Here is a 15068-nt window from a genome sequence, read left to right as displayed (position 1 = left end):
TATCTTTTGTCTCCTTTCTATTGTATATCTAAAAATAAAAATCCTTCTTTTTCTTTGTAATATATATTCTTATAATATCTAAATAGTCCTTTTTGTTGCCTATCTTCCAATGTATATTTTATCAAGTTAAATAAAAAATTAAAAAAATCTATCTATCTATCTCTTTCATTCTGATGGAACAACAATAACATCTCCTAAGGGAAAACAAACCATTTGACAACAATATTATCCTTCAACTCCTGTTTAAAGGACCAAGACAAATTTCTTCATACTATTTCATAAGCCACCCACAGTATACCTCCTTTGATCGTTCGTTTGAATGATATTAATAGAAAACTCAATAGCCTTGATATTAATAAGCCATCTGGCCCAGATTGTATCCTTCCATTTGTACTATGAGTTGATGTTTCAGAATTAATCCTCTATCCTCTATTGCCTTTAGAAGTTGTCCGACTCATCTGACATCAATCCAACAACATGAAAGCAACATTTTATCCAACTCTTCCTAAAAGAGGAAGATGAAACTTATTACACTATCGGCTCAATTCCCCAATTTCAACACCCTCAAAAGTAGGAGCAGGTAACCACAATCAGCTTCTTGGTTTTTCGCAATTTTTCTGTGATCACTAATTAACCATCTGTTTGATAACCTTTAGAATATTTTTTATTAAAAAAATATATTCTGGTATCCTATTAAATGGCGGCCATGTTGTTTCACATTCAATCACAATTTACTTTCAGTATCTCGAATTTCTGATATTTTGCTACGTTTTTAATAATCAAGATAATACACCTTGTATTATTTCTCATTTGCGTTTTAGACAAACAAAATTTTTTTAATAACTGGTAGTCAGAGTGCTATTTTCCCCATTTTGTATCCTACCCTTCAGAAACCATTATTCTATGAAAAACTATCTCATCATTTGCAAAATAATAATAATAATTATTATTATTATAAATAAAAACATCTCACTTCGAAGCAAATGGAGGAAAGAGTAGGAATTTGAAATTTTTATGAAACATACTCTTAACAAATATTATTTTCATGTTTTTAGCATATGCAGATTTTGAAAAAAAAAATAAAAAAAAAGAAAAAATAATAAAAAGAAAAAAATAAATAAAATAAAATATTTTGTGGTATCATTCAGCGTATTTAGAACCTGAACATCCTTTTCGGATAATCAGTTGTCTGCCATGTTTAGAATTGCAAATGAGTAAAAATTAAATGAATTAATGATTAAAAAGAAATTTCATTGTAAACGCCAGGGGTTGAAGTTTTAAAAACTACAAAAGAAGATATCATTTGTTTTGGAATTTTAGCGATTTTTCAGTAAACTCCACCTTTTCTGATACAGGGCTTATTGTCATTTCGTTAGGTAAATGCACAAGTCTAGGCTGTCTATATTACATTCATTTGTGGTGTGTTTAAAAAATTTTTTTAAATCCAAAACAGCTTATGTTATCAGTGGCTGATTGCTGAAACTCGACACAATAGCAGTCCTTGCTTTCCAGGGAGTCTTAATAAACCATTTGAAACCCTATAGAAAACCCACTTTAAAAAAGGTTAGTTAATTTATTGCTCGTTCACTCAGTATATAAATAAAAAGAACCTGACTAACCACAGAGATGATTTTGAGTTATTTGTAGAGTGCCTAATAAACCAATATCATCTTCACGTTACATAGTTTATGACCATTTTATGGTACTGGGAGAACCATTCAAAGCATGGGCACGAAGGCAAGTTTGCAAAGCTCTATTGAAAACATATATTGTCATATGGTTTTCAATAGTTGAGTGAAGACATTGAACACGAAATCAAGCTGCCTAAAGAAAGATTAGAAAAATCAGAGAAAAACTGACAACACAAGAATGCATCACAATTGGTGCCAAGTTGATCAGAAAAATGTTGCTGTTCGCTACTATTTCGCTTTAAAAGAACTTTGTTGTAATCACTCGATCAAAGGTTATTTCACAATGACTGAAAAATGATGTCTGTAGTGTTTAAGATGATAATCATTAAAATTAAATTTGACTTACTATAGATTACTATTAAATATATCATATCATTTTTCAAAATAAAATAAATTAAGAGTGAGCGCCAGTTATTTTTATTACCTAGCTAAGTAAAATTGGTTCAGTTTGAACAAACTTTTATAAGCAAGTCAAACTACAGTGCGCATTGTTCTTTGCAAACTCTAACGATGTGAAATTACGTTGTTGCGTAATAAAGACATTGCTATAAAATTTTAAATATTGTATTTGTTAACATTTTATTCTATTCATACATTAATACTGGTGATTAATAACTCGTAACATGTAATTTTCGTACTTCTCACCCTCAAGAGATTAAAAATATTATGTGGTGATGAGATCTATTAAATACACTAAAAGGTACAACAAAAAGAATTCCGGTTTTCATTTTCAAAAAGCTATCTAGGCTGTTCCAGTATGGGACCAAGTAGTATGCTTTATAGCCACATATCAAAAGTATCTAATAAACATTTCAGATTGTTATTTGAATGTTTCATGAAAGATAATATCAAGTTTTATAGGCTTCAAAGTAGCTGTTTTTAATTTTTTGCGATTTTTTAAATAAGAAACATATCAAAAAAAAATCACTAACGCCTATTTGGTCCCGTGTAGGGAGTCCGTTTACCCTATCTAACTTTAAACGAAAAACGAAAAGAAATGAAGGCAATTTTTTCATGGAACAAAGACTTCAATTAAAGTGATTTTGGACATCCATATATATCCTACTACCTGTAACAATCAAACAGACACAAAAATCAGACTTATGGATTCAAACTAGAGCCTAAAAGATCTAGTAAGATGAGGAAAAAGAGCACTCAGAGCCCGAAAGCAGTTGGCCACTGCTTGAAAAAATTAAACTATGCTTGAAAATACAAATAAGAAAGCAAAAAATCCTATTTGAATGTTGAAATCGTGTAAAAATCAAAAATTGTATAATTGTGAAATACGCTGTGATTATTTTTAAACACTACAAAAGCGTGAAAATGTTGTGAACACCGAAATAAATTTGGCCACCCTAATTAAAACGATACCAAGGAAAATTCTTTAAAAATATTTCTACATCTAAAGGATAGAGTGATAAAATAACTATATTTTAATAAAATAAAAAATTTCGCAGCTGCAGCGCTTCGTGATTTCACTTGGAATGACTCTGTGATAAAATATATATTTTAATATTTTATGAAAATACTGTTTAAAACCATTTAATTTAGATAGTTTAAATTTAATTTAATTTAAACCATTAATTAAAGCTTCTTTATCTGTTTTCATGTTACTGATCGATAAATAGCTATATTTTCATTTGGTTCATTATGATATTTCTTAAAGTAGTTTTTCATATTCCCATATGAATGAATTTCTATATCTATCTTTTTTAAGCATTGTATTCTGAATATGGTAAAAAAATAACTTATTTTAATAGAACATCGATTTAGTTAACAGACAAACAAACAGCACAGAATATCCTGTTTGAAAATCGAATTCTTTAAAGTGGGTAGCCTCCCCATGGATATCGCGAAAGTCATCAACTGATTATTTGTGATGAGATATTTGATTATTTAGCCATTTGAAGCATATCTTTATTTCATACAGTGCCGAGATCAAATCAACAGTAACCAGTGATAAATATTTCTTTCATAAGTTAAACTGAACACATCACCTTGCGCACTGAATGACGGAGAAATTAACTCAACCTGGACAATAGTGAAAGACGGAGTGAAAATGAAAGACTGACACCGATTGCCTAATTTCCATAAAGATATGGCCTATGCGTGGAGAATGAAATAGCATCAGAATATTTATTTATTGAACTTAAATTCGATATGCTAATATAATATCAAAATTATCTGTCCATGGCAAATTAGTGAGAATGAAATTTGAATCACAATTAACATGAAATCAATAATCCATAATTTTGCTAGAATTCAGCAGAAGGGTATCCAGAAAATTCACCGAAAACAATTCGTCGAAAGACAATTGATCGAACGACAATTTACCGAAAGGCAATTTATCAAAAACACAAATAATCGAATAAAGAATTATTCGAAAAACAATGGAAGGGCAATTCCTCGAAAAATCACAATTCGCTGAAACTATAAATCATTGGATGAACTGTTCATAGAAAAATGAATTATGAGACGTGAAATAAATTGTATTTATCAAAAGGAACTACAGTTTTTAATGGATTAACTTGTGATGTAATTGATGCTTAGCATGATATTCCCTTTATATCATATATGTAGATGTGTATGACAATATTTTTGATGGATATTCCCTTCAGTCAGTATATGCGTTTCGTGTATCTCATGTATGTTTTAACAATCTTGAAAATATTATGTAAAAATCTTAATTATTATTCTGACTTATACTCCTCTCTCTCTCTCTCTCTCTCCTCAACCGAATGGTTGGTGCGGCAGCGATGTTATTTTATTATAGAATATTTAGAGAACAAGAAGTTTCCCGTTGTCTTCTTTATCCGGTAAGTGTTTTATATCCGTAGATATGTGTGTTCGTGGGAACCGTTTGCGGGAGTAAAAAACCCTGTCATCTGAATATGGTAAAAAAATAACTTATTTTAATAGAACATCGATTTAGTTAACAGACAAACAAACAGCACAGAATATCCTGTTTGAAAATCGAATTTGGATATCTCGCCTTCAACTGAAGAGAACTGATAAAAATTCTTTGCGTTACTCAGGCCTTTCTAATAAAGGGCTATGGTCACGTCCCCTCGCACGCACACACACACACATACACACAGACCAGTTATATGGAATAAAATTTATTCAGATTTGATATTTGAACCTTTTATAAAAATTGTCGAACCGTTCGAATTTTCAGTTCAACTATATTCGGGACTACAAAGGAACAACATGTCGACATTTTATAGTGCAATAACTCTGTGACTTAGTGGAATACGCGCAAACATCTGAGTTTTTAAAACGCACAAGAAGTCTGTGTGGTTCAGTTTGAGTTCCAACAGTATCACTTTTATTAGAAAATTTTAATAAAGAAGTTTCGAAAGGTTGAAATTTCTTATAGTTAAGATCTTATGGTTTCTTATTTTATAGTTAAGATCTTATGGTTTCTTATTTTATAGTTAACATCTATATTAAAATTTGTCAGTTTTGATTTCAATCTGATCACTGTGTTGTGAAACAATTAGGTAGAACGAACTTTTTTTTATCTAGAGATAAATCATTATCTACACAGTGAAGTACCAGGTACGCATGCAGAATAATGCTGTAAAAAACAAAATAATTATAACGTATCAATGATCACCTACATATGTTGCATACATCTTAGGTGATCTTATCGAACACTTTAGAACAATAATTTTCAAGAAAATTAATCTTTCGATGATTTATGAAATAATTCGTCGCAAAATTATTGGGGAATTGTTTTTTTCGATCAATTGTATTTGCGCCGAATTGTATTGTGATGAACTGTCGTTCGAAGAATTGTTTATTCGATAAAACCGCCTTTTCGATGAACTGCCATTCGTTAAGAAATTTCGTTACAGAAGCATATCAGTTTCCTTTTGCTTGCATATTTCGAATTAAAAAATGCATAGAAAATGAATTAATTCCATTTTGAGAATACAGCACTTGCGTACTACATTCTACTTCATTCTAAAGAGTGTTCTGACGATTCCGAGAAAGTAATCAATGATATTGCCCAAAAGTAGAGTATGTATAAGCAATACGAGGGAGTTTTTGGTAGCAGGAGAAGTAGTTTACAAACAAGTTTGATAGTAGGTACTACATCACTAATTCTTGTTACGTAATACAGGTGTACAATAAATTACACCTGATAAGGAATAACTGTTAAGAGATAACTCATCGTTCGAAACCAAATTTTAGATAAATGGTGAAATCCTCCTTTCTAAAAATTGATACAAATCTCATAGCACACATTTTATAACATCTTTTAATATAAGTACACATTTAATGAAGGAAAGGCAAAAGTCTTTGTCGGTTGCAATGGTATCTTCTTGAAGGAGAAATGGGCCCAATGACATCCTGGAAGGATCAGAGCTGTCATTCGGGAATGCGCACCAATCACTTATTAAATCCTTATTAAAATTTTCCTTCCACATTCGAATCATTTGGATATGTACTCATTTAATCCTTTCTGTTCCAATATAGAGTGCAGAGCCTTGGCTAAAACTCTCCATACCTCTCCGTGCACTGCTAACGATATCCATTATTGCCTTTAGTTTTTAGTTTATGTTCTATACATTTATGCCAGATTATTTCTGACTGTTTTCTTTAAGCTGAATCTAATGTCAATTTTATGGCATTTTTCTGGTTTACTAGATACGCGTCTGACTGTGTTTTGGTAGTTTGAGACTGAGATTGAATTACCTTATTTTGTTTTTTGAGCTTTATTTTACTGAAAGTCCAGTTTTTATACTTATATTCAATGTACATATATTTCATTCACCCATTCAAGAGCAAGAAACTCATACATCCTCCACTGTGGGTATTTTTTAAATATTTATTTATTCATTTTCCCGAAGCTTCTTTCATATTGCACTAATTGGCTTTTTGTACTACGCTTTTAATTGATAACTACAATTTAAAATACCAACCGATCATAGATCATTTGTAAACTGAAATGACAAAGTTCATTTTTTTTTCAAACATTTTCTTTAAATATGTTACGTCCAGTGTTATAGGAAACACTTTTCTGCAAAATGAACACTTTACATAAATTATTAGCCTTTAGTATATTATAATCCGACTTTAACGTATCTAGCATCTCTCAAAAAAGCATGGTAGCAATCTGAATACAGCATATCTCTGTAAAGGAATAAGTTGGATAAAGACTTGCTTCTATGTAATGGAATATAAAAGTTAGCCGTCAAATCATTCCATTACCACGAAATTAAAGGAGTTCAGAATTATTTGATTTATGCAAAAACCCTTATACAGAGACGCAAATGGCTGTTTTCGTTTTATACAAAGAACGCCAAGTTCGTACTCAAAAATGAGGAGAGAATTCAAGACTTTTTTCTATTTCAGACTACCTACCACTTGAATTATCTAGGGTCGTTTTGCTGCGAAACCGCTGATAATTTTAACGAAAATCGGAACTTAAACATACATCAGAATCACACCTAATATCTAAAATGTTTCCAAAAATCTATAGAGAATATCAGTTGTATTCTCCTTAATTGTTATATTTTCATACATAAAGAGTACCTTACAATAAATAATGTTTCTATAATTCTATAAATAAATCTAGTTCAATAATTATAATTCTTGAAAGATAATAAGAAAATTTCATGCTTACCTTTCTAATAGTCCTTCTTCCATCTGTTCCATCTTCTAAAACTAACCATATGACGATATGAGATGAGATGAGATGAGTAGATATGAGATGCGTCACGCTGTGTGGTTCTTCCATCTCACTGACGAATTTTCTAATAATATGCTGAAGACGAAACTTGATAATGTATTTGTTTAATAGATAAGAAACAGAAAAACATTGCACACTTTGATTTCATGTCTTCTTACTATGTATATTCCTAGATGACAGTGCTTGCAGCAAACGACTAAAAGAAACACCGCTGACCATTTTTCTAAATAAAATTTTGGATTTCTTTCTAAGAACAATTTGAATGATTTAATACTAGAAACGGCACTTTCACCATTAACTTGATTATGTGTGTTAGGTCATAAAGGAAGTATAGCTTTGCTTCTGATGAGAATTACAAGGACTGCGTTATATATGCACTGGTACATAATATTTTAAACGCACATAAAAGTTCTGTTTATGTGATCCTATTCTAAGTATTGAAAAATCTTAGCACACAGCTATTTATAAAGATATATTTAAAATAATGATGATGAAGATCATCATCATCATCATCAGGCTTTTCAAGGATTTAGGCCTAGAGGTCATCGTTGAATCTCGAAAGAGGACGTCCTGGTTTTCGTTTTAATAATGGTTTGTAATTTAATACTTGTTTTTGGTAATCTTTCGGTTTTCATTCTTTCAACGTGTTCCATCCATTTATGTTTTTATATTTTTTATATTACTGATTCCTGGTTTAATTCTTCCATAATTTCTTCATTTCTTTTGTGATCGAAGCAGCTAGAGCTTCTCTATGAATCATGCAATGTGTCCAAATACATAGTGGGAATTTTTCTCTCACATGGGCTTGTAAACTTTTAAACCTTCCAGACATATGATGGTGATAACTCGAGCACCATCAGTGCAAATTCCAACGCAATTTTTCCACTGTATGCTTGCTTTGCATATAAAATTGTAGAATATTTTGAACAATTCAGGTACTGTGGCTCTTCTGACTACTGGATTTACAAAACAATAATCCTTCAACTGCTGATAATCCTCAAAATCGAACATAAGAAATTAAATGGCAATCCTTGTAGCTATCTGTTACCTCGTCAAGCTGAATTGAGAAGAATTGGTCAAAAAAAAAAGCTTCGATAAAAGTTGTTGTTGCATATCTTCACACATATCACCAATTCGCCGAGCGACAGTATCATTTGATAGAGGTATGCACTGTAGTTGTTTAGTAAAAACTTTGTCCAAGCATAGTTTCCATAATATCAATCGCAGCTGACAGAATTAGGTCTTCTTCTCCGACAGAGTGGGGCTTTTTGAACCTAGCTATTTTATATGCAACTTTGTAAGAAGCTAGTAAAGCAGATTTTTCATTTACAGACAAAGCTTTTCTAATGCTAGATTTTGCTTTTCAAACATTTCAGTTTGGCAGCAAAGACCTCTCCAGGTTTGTTAACATACTCCTTATGAAGAGTTTCCAAATGTCTTTTAAGTTTATTCAGTTTCGTGCTATCAGCCGCCAAAATTTTCGAACAACTAACGCACAGTGGTCTTTCTTCATCATTTACTTCAGTCTTTGTAAAAACCGAAATCTAAATATTCTGCAGCATACTTTCTTGATTTTACTTTCGGAGTGATATTTTGTGAACCCGAATTTGTTGACGTTTATCCGCTTCACAGTCGTCAGATGCCCGGTTACGTCCAATTAAAAATTTATCCATTTTGCTGCACTATAAAATATTGTTTTTATACCGTATATCACAATCTTTGCGAATAGAAGTAAAATAACGTCGACCATCAACTTCTCACTGTTGGTCAACGTGGCAGTGTTACTGCCGTCTTGCCATTTCAAGCCTTATTTATACTCGCAGAAACATTTCAACATTCGATATTTCCCGTGATGAAATCGCGAATGTTTCCGAAAGGTCGATACGATTCAACGGTCTGTGCACTGATGATAATCCATACAATTTTCGAAAGGTTTGATGACGTATTTACATTTGTATGAATATTTAAAAAGTTTAATTAATTACTAGTTTGTTTTTGTTTTTCTAACTTTTATGGATTTTGTCAGTGTCTGAACACAAGAATTACAAGGGGGGAAGGTGGGGGAACGCCACAAAAACTAATTTTAAAAAATGGGGCACACATGAAAGAAAATGTTGACAAACATTAGTTTACAGTCTATAGTGCCATTTAATACATAGTCCCGATGCCCTTCTGATAGGTCGTGAAGATGAATAAATTCAATCTGAGTATTCTCATATTGAGCACAAGTAATTACAAAGTTCATTAAACTGTTAATTATGGTAATTTGTTGCTTAATATCATTTCATTTCACTAACTTCGAAATATTGGAAGCAAGCTCCGAAAATGGTTTGTATCAGTTGATAAATAAATAAATTTACTATCAGTTGCTTTGAAAGAAACCTAATGTTGACTGAGATTTATATTGAAAATAGTTAATATTTACTGAAAAAATGAATATTTCGGTTTGAAATTTATGTTGTATTACCAATTTACGATGATTTCCTGGGACACTGAGTAAGTACTGCTATCATTTCGTTCGCAACGTGGATGCAATTTCAATTTTGGAATCCCATTATTACATTGAAGATATCCGCAACTTCATCAAAGAAATGAAATGATGTTACAGATTTAAGAGGTCTGAAGTTTTGTTTAAATATATCTTTTTAGTGAAATTAGTGAGGCTCCACTTTTGCTGTGCAAATGTTACTACTCTATTACACAGCAATTATTCTACTCCCTGAAACTTAAAAATTGCACATTATTTCTGTCTTCTGCAAAATTCTGTTTAAGTTGAAGTTCTTCATATTTTATTTTCAGTTTGACCACGTCACTGATAACAGTTGTGAAATGCTTTGATATCAAATTTTCTACTTAAATGTGGGTTTTCGTACAGAGTCAAGACTCCTAAACCTTTGTAGTAAAATGGACATCGTACTATTCTAGTAATTCACTAATATACTCAGTGTAGGCCAATGATAATTCATCCTTTCTTTAAAAGTGCCGAAAGGAAGAGACACAAGAAACCAGTGGTTAGTAATATCTTGCTTCTGAGTACAGTTTTTATTTTATTATTATTATTATTATTTTAAAAATTTTTATGTTTGATGGTGCTAAAATGCTAAAATAAAAATAAAAAAAACTTTACTCAGAAGCAAAATACTACTAACCCCTGGTTTCGTGTGTCTCTCCCTTTAACGTCTCTAAGTTCTTTCTGGAAGTGTTATCTCATTTATATGAAGCAGTGCGTGAAGGTTCAGGGTAGTCAGTGGTTCAAGGTTTTGCCGCTCTTGAATCAGGTTGTTAATTTTGCTAATGCAAACTCTTTGTAAGGTATCATCCGGCAATGTCAGTTGACTGTTCAACCTGAACAATTATTTTGAAGCAAATGGATTTGACCTTTAATTAGTATTTGCGTGTATCTTGACGCCGGTTTGTGTGTTTCTTTTGAGTAATAAAAAATTGGAGTTGCCAGAAGGGAAACCTTCGACCATCATATTCATCTTAAATTGAAAATTCCAATTAGCGTAATTTGACGAGATTAACTTTGATTAACAACAAACCCATTGTTGTTAATCAAAGGTTATTGTCATGATTAATTACCCTTGGAAGGTTTCCTTGTATTAAAATATTCTAAATAATGGCAACTCTCATAGGTTTAAGAAGCACTTTGATATTCTATTTTATGTAAAATTTTTTATTTGATTATGTAAGAAAGAAGTAAACGAACACTCCGCTTTAACGGATACAGATTAAGCTTGAAATAATGTGATAAATAGATGCTATATTTTGCTTATAATTTATGTAAAACCAGTTATACAACACTCATTTTTAGAATTTTGTAAAACTGTAGAATCACAAAACATTGTAGCAATTAGTTTTGCCTCAATGTTCTTACTCCGAAATGCAAATCGATGTTAGAAAAAAAAGTACAAAACTAAATTTATTTTATTTTAATTTACTCTGTTTGTAATCATCTGTAATTACCTATACTATGAAATAACTACTAAGATATTAAATTAGATAACTTGGAAACTAAACGTGGGGGTTTTTGAAGTCACATCGGGCTTCTAATAAAGAAGCCGGTGGTCGCTAAAGGCCCTAAAAATCGCCTTCACAGCAACAATCGAATCCAAAAATCTGTTCTTTGGAGAGCCGAGACGTTTTCCCAGAAATGCTTTAAGAAAGCCAATATCCTGGATGCTTATAACAATTCGTTCATAGTTTAATAATGTTGATTATACAAGGTTTATATTTAGTTTCCAAATAGAATTGCAAAACTAAAACCAAAATATTTCAATCGATTGAAGGTTTCCGCTTGTCATTGCTTTAAATAATTTCTCAGGACATGAAATTATATTGTTTTTAGAATAAGATGATTATACGCATTATTGATACGAAAGCTTCCTATGAAAGATTACTGTTATCACTGAACATTTCTAATGTACTAAATTGTAAAACTTTATTTTGCAAAGTATGAACTGCCTTACCTGTTGTAGAATTTTCCTGTGTTGTAGTAGGTATGGCTGGAATTTAATAAAACAGGAAAATATATTAAAGGTATAAAAGGTCAAAAGCATCATTTCTTATAATTGTATAATAACGAATAATAAAACTAATAACAATAAGGTAAGTCAATTAGAATATAAGAGAAAAAGGAGTCATGGTATGGTATTCGATCATGAAATTTTCACTTTCTGAGGAAGTCACTATAGAGAGCTTCCACGTAGCAAAAATTAAAGGCGTTGCAAAAGTAAGAGAAACAGAAAACAAAAGTCAAGTATATTGTAGTGCTTGTTGTAAATAATGATTTAAGTAGTCATAAATATAACAAGAGAGAATATGAAAAGATTGTTTGGAAGCAGCGAGAAAGACAAGTGAAAGGTCATTCTACAGGGTGTGTGTAGAAAACACAGATATCAGTTTATGGATGTGGGGAGTGAGTTTTATGGTAGAAAACATTTGTATATTGGGAAACAGCCTGCACTTGAATGGATTTGGCATCGGAAGTCTGGAGAAATTATAAATAATTTATTGGGGGTTGAGGCCTAATGCAGAGAGTGAAGCAAACTGGATCATCAAGCGAAGAATGGCGAGAATGTGTTCATCTGAGTTCAGCTACGCTATGCAGAAGTGATAACGATATGAATGTCATTAGAGAACAGTTATGAAGGAATCGAATTGTAAGCTTTTCGTTCAGAATTTATCAGTGTATTTGATGGACGGAAGTAAGAAAAAATGAGAAAGTAACTTGTCAATGCCTATACACACACACATGCCACTAGGAGCATCAGAAGTAAACTTTTATTTAATTCCGTGTTGGACCTCCTTTATCTCGAATTGCAGAACACATATGGTTTGGTATAGATCCCAGAAGGTGTTTGATTGCATCCACGTCAACAATATACTAGGCGTTCCCCAGACAGTCCTTTAACTGGCTCAGATTTCACGGAAGAGGACTTTGCCCCCCGATCTGTTTCTCTAACATGTTCCCATACATTTTCAATGTGGTTCCGGGATTTGCAGAGGTTCATCTACTCGGTTGTTCATCTACCATGCCTCCAAATGAGGAAAATGGCTTCAAATGAAGGAAATGTGGACGACATGGACGTGATTCTCTCCTAAATTTCCTTGAACATCTCAATAGTCAACATCCGAATATCAAATTCAGGGCTGAGTTTGAAGCTAATGGCTCCCTGCCTTTCTTGGACGTGAAACTAACCCGTTCTGCTGAAAAACTTAAAATTTCGATGTACAGAAAACCTACACACACCAATAGATATCTCCATAGTCAGTCCCATCATTTCCCTCCTCAGAAACTTGGAATTATTTCTACTTTGGCACATACAGCTCACTCTCTTCTTGACGACCCTGATGAACTCGTAAGGAAATCAATTTTCTTATATCTACCTTCAGACTGAATGGTTATTCTCAAAAAATTACATTTTAGGAGGATTAAAAAAAATTCATTTTTAATCCTCCTAGTCGCTATACTCAAGAAATGAATAATGTTAAAGACAATATATCTTTTCGATATATAAGCACAGTTTCTCAAATATTAGCTAGATAAGGTTCTCAAAAAATATAACATTAGAACTTTATTTACTCCGCTTCCTAAGATCCGATCCCTAGTGAGCCGTCCAAAGCCTAACCTTCACAATCTAAAATATCCAGGTGGGTATAAGATATGGTGTGACTGCGACATCCCTTACTTTGGCCAGAAGGATAAGTCCATTGAGCTGTGTATGGAGGAGCAGAGGGACATCGCTTACAAGAGAACACGTGCCAGTGCTTTATGCAGTCATGTCCTTTTTTTCGGCCGATTCTGATGATGAACACCACGGTCATACAATCCTTTGGGACAGATCTTACAATATTTTCCGTTGCCATGACGAATTGGAGAGAAAAATTGTAGAATCTAGAGAAATCATCCTCAACCCTGTACATTTAAATAATAATTTAAGCTATAATCCACGGAACTGTCATTCTGCTGTGATCAAATACTGGCTCTCATGAGATGCCATACGCACGCACTCACCTAACAATGTGACCAACGAAGGCACTACTTTGAATACGTTAACTACAACGTTTTCACGCTAAATATGTATAGTGACTTTCCTGTGTTGTTCACAGTTTTTATCTTCAATGTTTAAGGTTTTTTTCTTTTATAAAAACACCTGAAGAAGACTGTAGAAAGCCGAAACTACTCGTGTGATACTATTAAACCTTTTTTCTTATTTTCATGGTTTTTGTAATTCAATTCTTTTTAAAAATATGTTTAACAACCCAGTATACGAACCTCCATGAATTTATAGCGTTCATGACGGGGCTTCTCTTAATAGTAACAAAAGAAACTTCAACAAAACACTGAAGAAGATAGGACTGAACATCAACAGGTTAGTCGTTTTAAAACGCTGTAAATTCCATGCAGTTTTTCCTAAGTTTATATCTTTAAAAATCGAATATCACAACGGAACATGCCATAAGAATATATCACAAAGTAAAGTTAGACCTTCTTGCTGAAAGAATATTTGACACAAAAAGTACTCTCGCTTTTTTTGTTTGCCAAAAAAAGTACCTTATCTCGAATACTTGAAGAATCTCTAGACAATGAAAGTTGGCATCTCTTTAGCATGCGTAGTGAATCTCAATCAGCCCAAATCCAATATAACAACAAAATTAAAACTTATTAGAAAATGTGAATCCTTAAAAAGAATACAAAATAATCTGAACTTCTCAAAACTCCATATCAACACTGATAAAGTTGTACTTAATAAATCATCTCACATCCTTTCAGATGCAGAAAAAAGTATCCTCAGCAATGGTTAAAATTTTATTCCTTCTCCGAAATCTATCCCAAAAGAATCACTCCTCACCATGATAGAAAAGGCTGCTTCCTTCCTCCCTCCACAAGATGCAAAACTTCTCCTTATTGAATCAATCTTTATCATCAACAATGCAAAACCACCCACAGATAACATCTCTTCATCGGAACGACAGGCTCTTAAGAGTTTAAAAAATAACAAATATAATTATCCTTCCTGCAGATAAAGGCAGTGCCACAGTTGTGTTTAATGTTGAAGATTATAAAAAGAAGATGCTTGAATTACTACAGAGTGACACTTACTCAATTCTTGAGAGAGAGATCCCACTCGTGAACTTCAAAATCGTACTAACAATTTATTAAAAATAACTTC

At 32.2% G+C, this 15068-nt stretch overlaps 1 protein-coding gene across 2 annotated transcripts in view; it reads right to left on the bottom strand.

Annotated features, from left to right (window-relative positions):
• The window catches only part of LOC150108319 (uncharacterized), a 337096-nt gene that overhangs the window by 44146 nt on the left and 277882 nt on the right, over positions 1 to 15068 (bottom strand). The window contains exons 52-53 of one of the 2 annotated variants that reach the window (XM_090390693.1): positions 11862 to 11897; positions 7327 to 7467 (exon numbers count right to left, since the gene is read on the bottom strand). In XM_090390693.1, the coding sequence (XP_090246819.1) occupies positions 7457 to 7467; positions 11862 to 11897 (47 nt within the window). In that variant the 3' untranslated portion in view covers positions 7327 to 7456. The remainder of the gene's footprint in view (positions 1 to 7326; positions 7468 to 11861; positions 11898 to 15068) is intronic. The other variant, XM_090390692.1, reaches the window with a different exon arrangement.

The sequence above is a fragment of the Typopeltis vanoorti genome, chromosome 3 (genome assembly GCF_054136105.1).
Source record: "Typopeltis vanoorti isolate ZY-2024b chromosome 3, IOZ_Tvanoo_1.0, whole genome shotgun sequence".
Classification (NCBI taxonomy): domain Eukaryota; kingdom Metazoa; phylum Arthropoda; class Arachnida; order Uropygi; family Thelyphonidae; genus Typopeltis; species Typopeltis vanoorti.
This window is presented reverse-complemented; position numbering and strand designations above follow the sequence as displayed.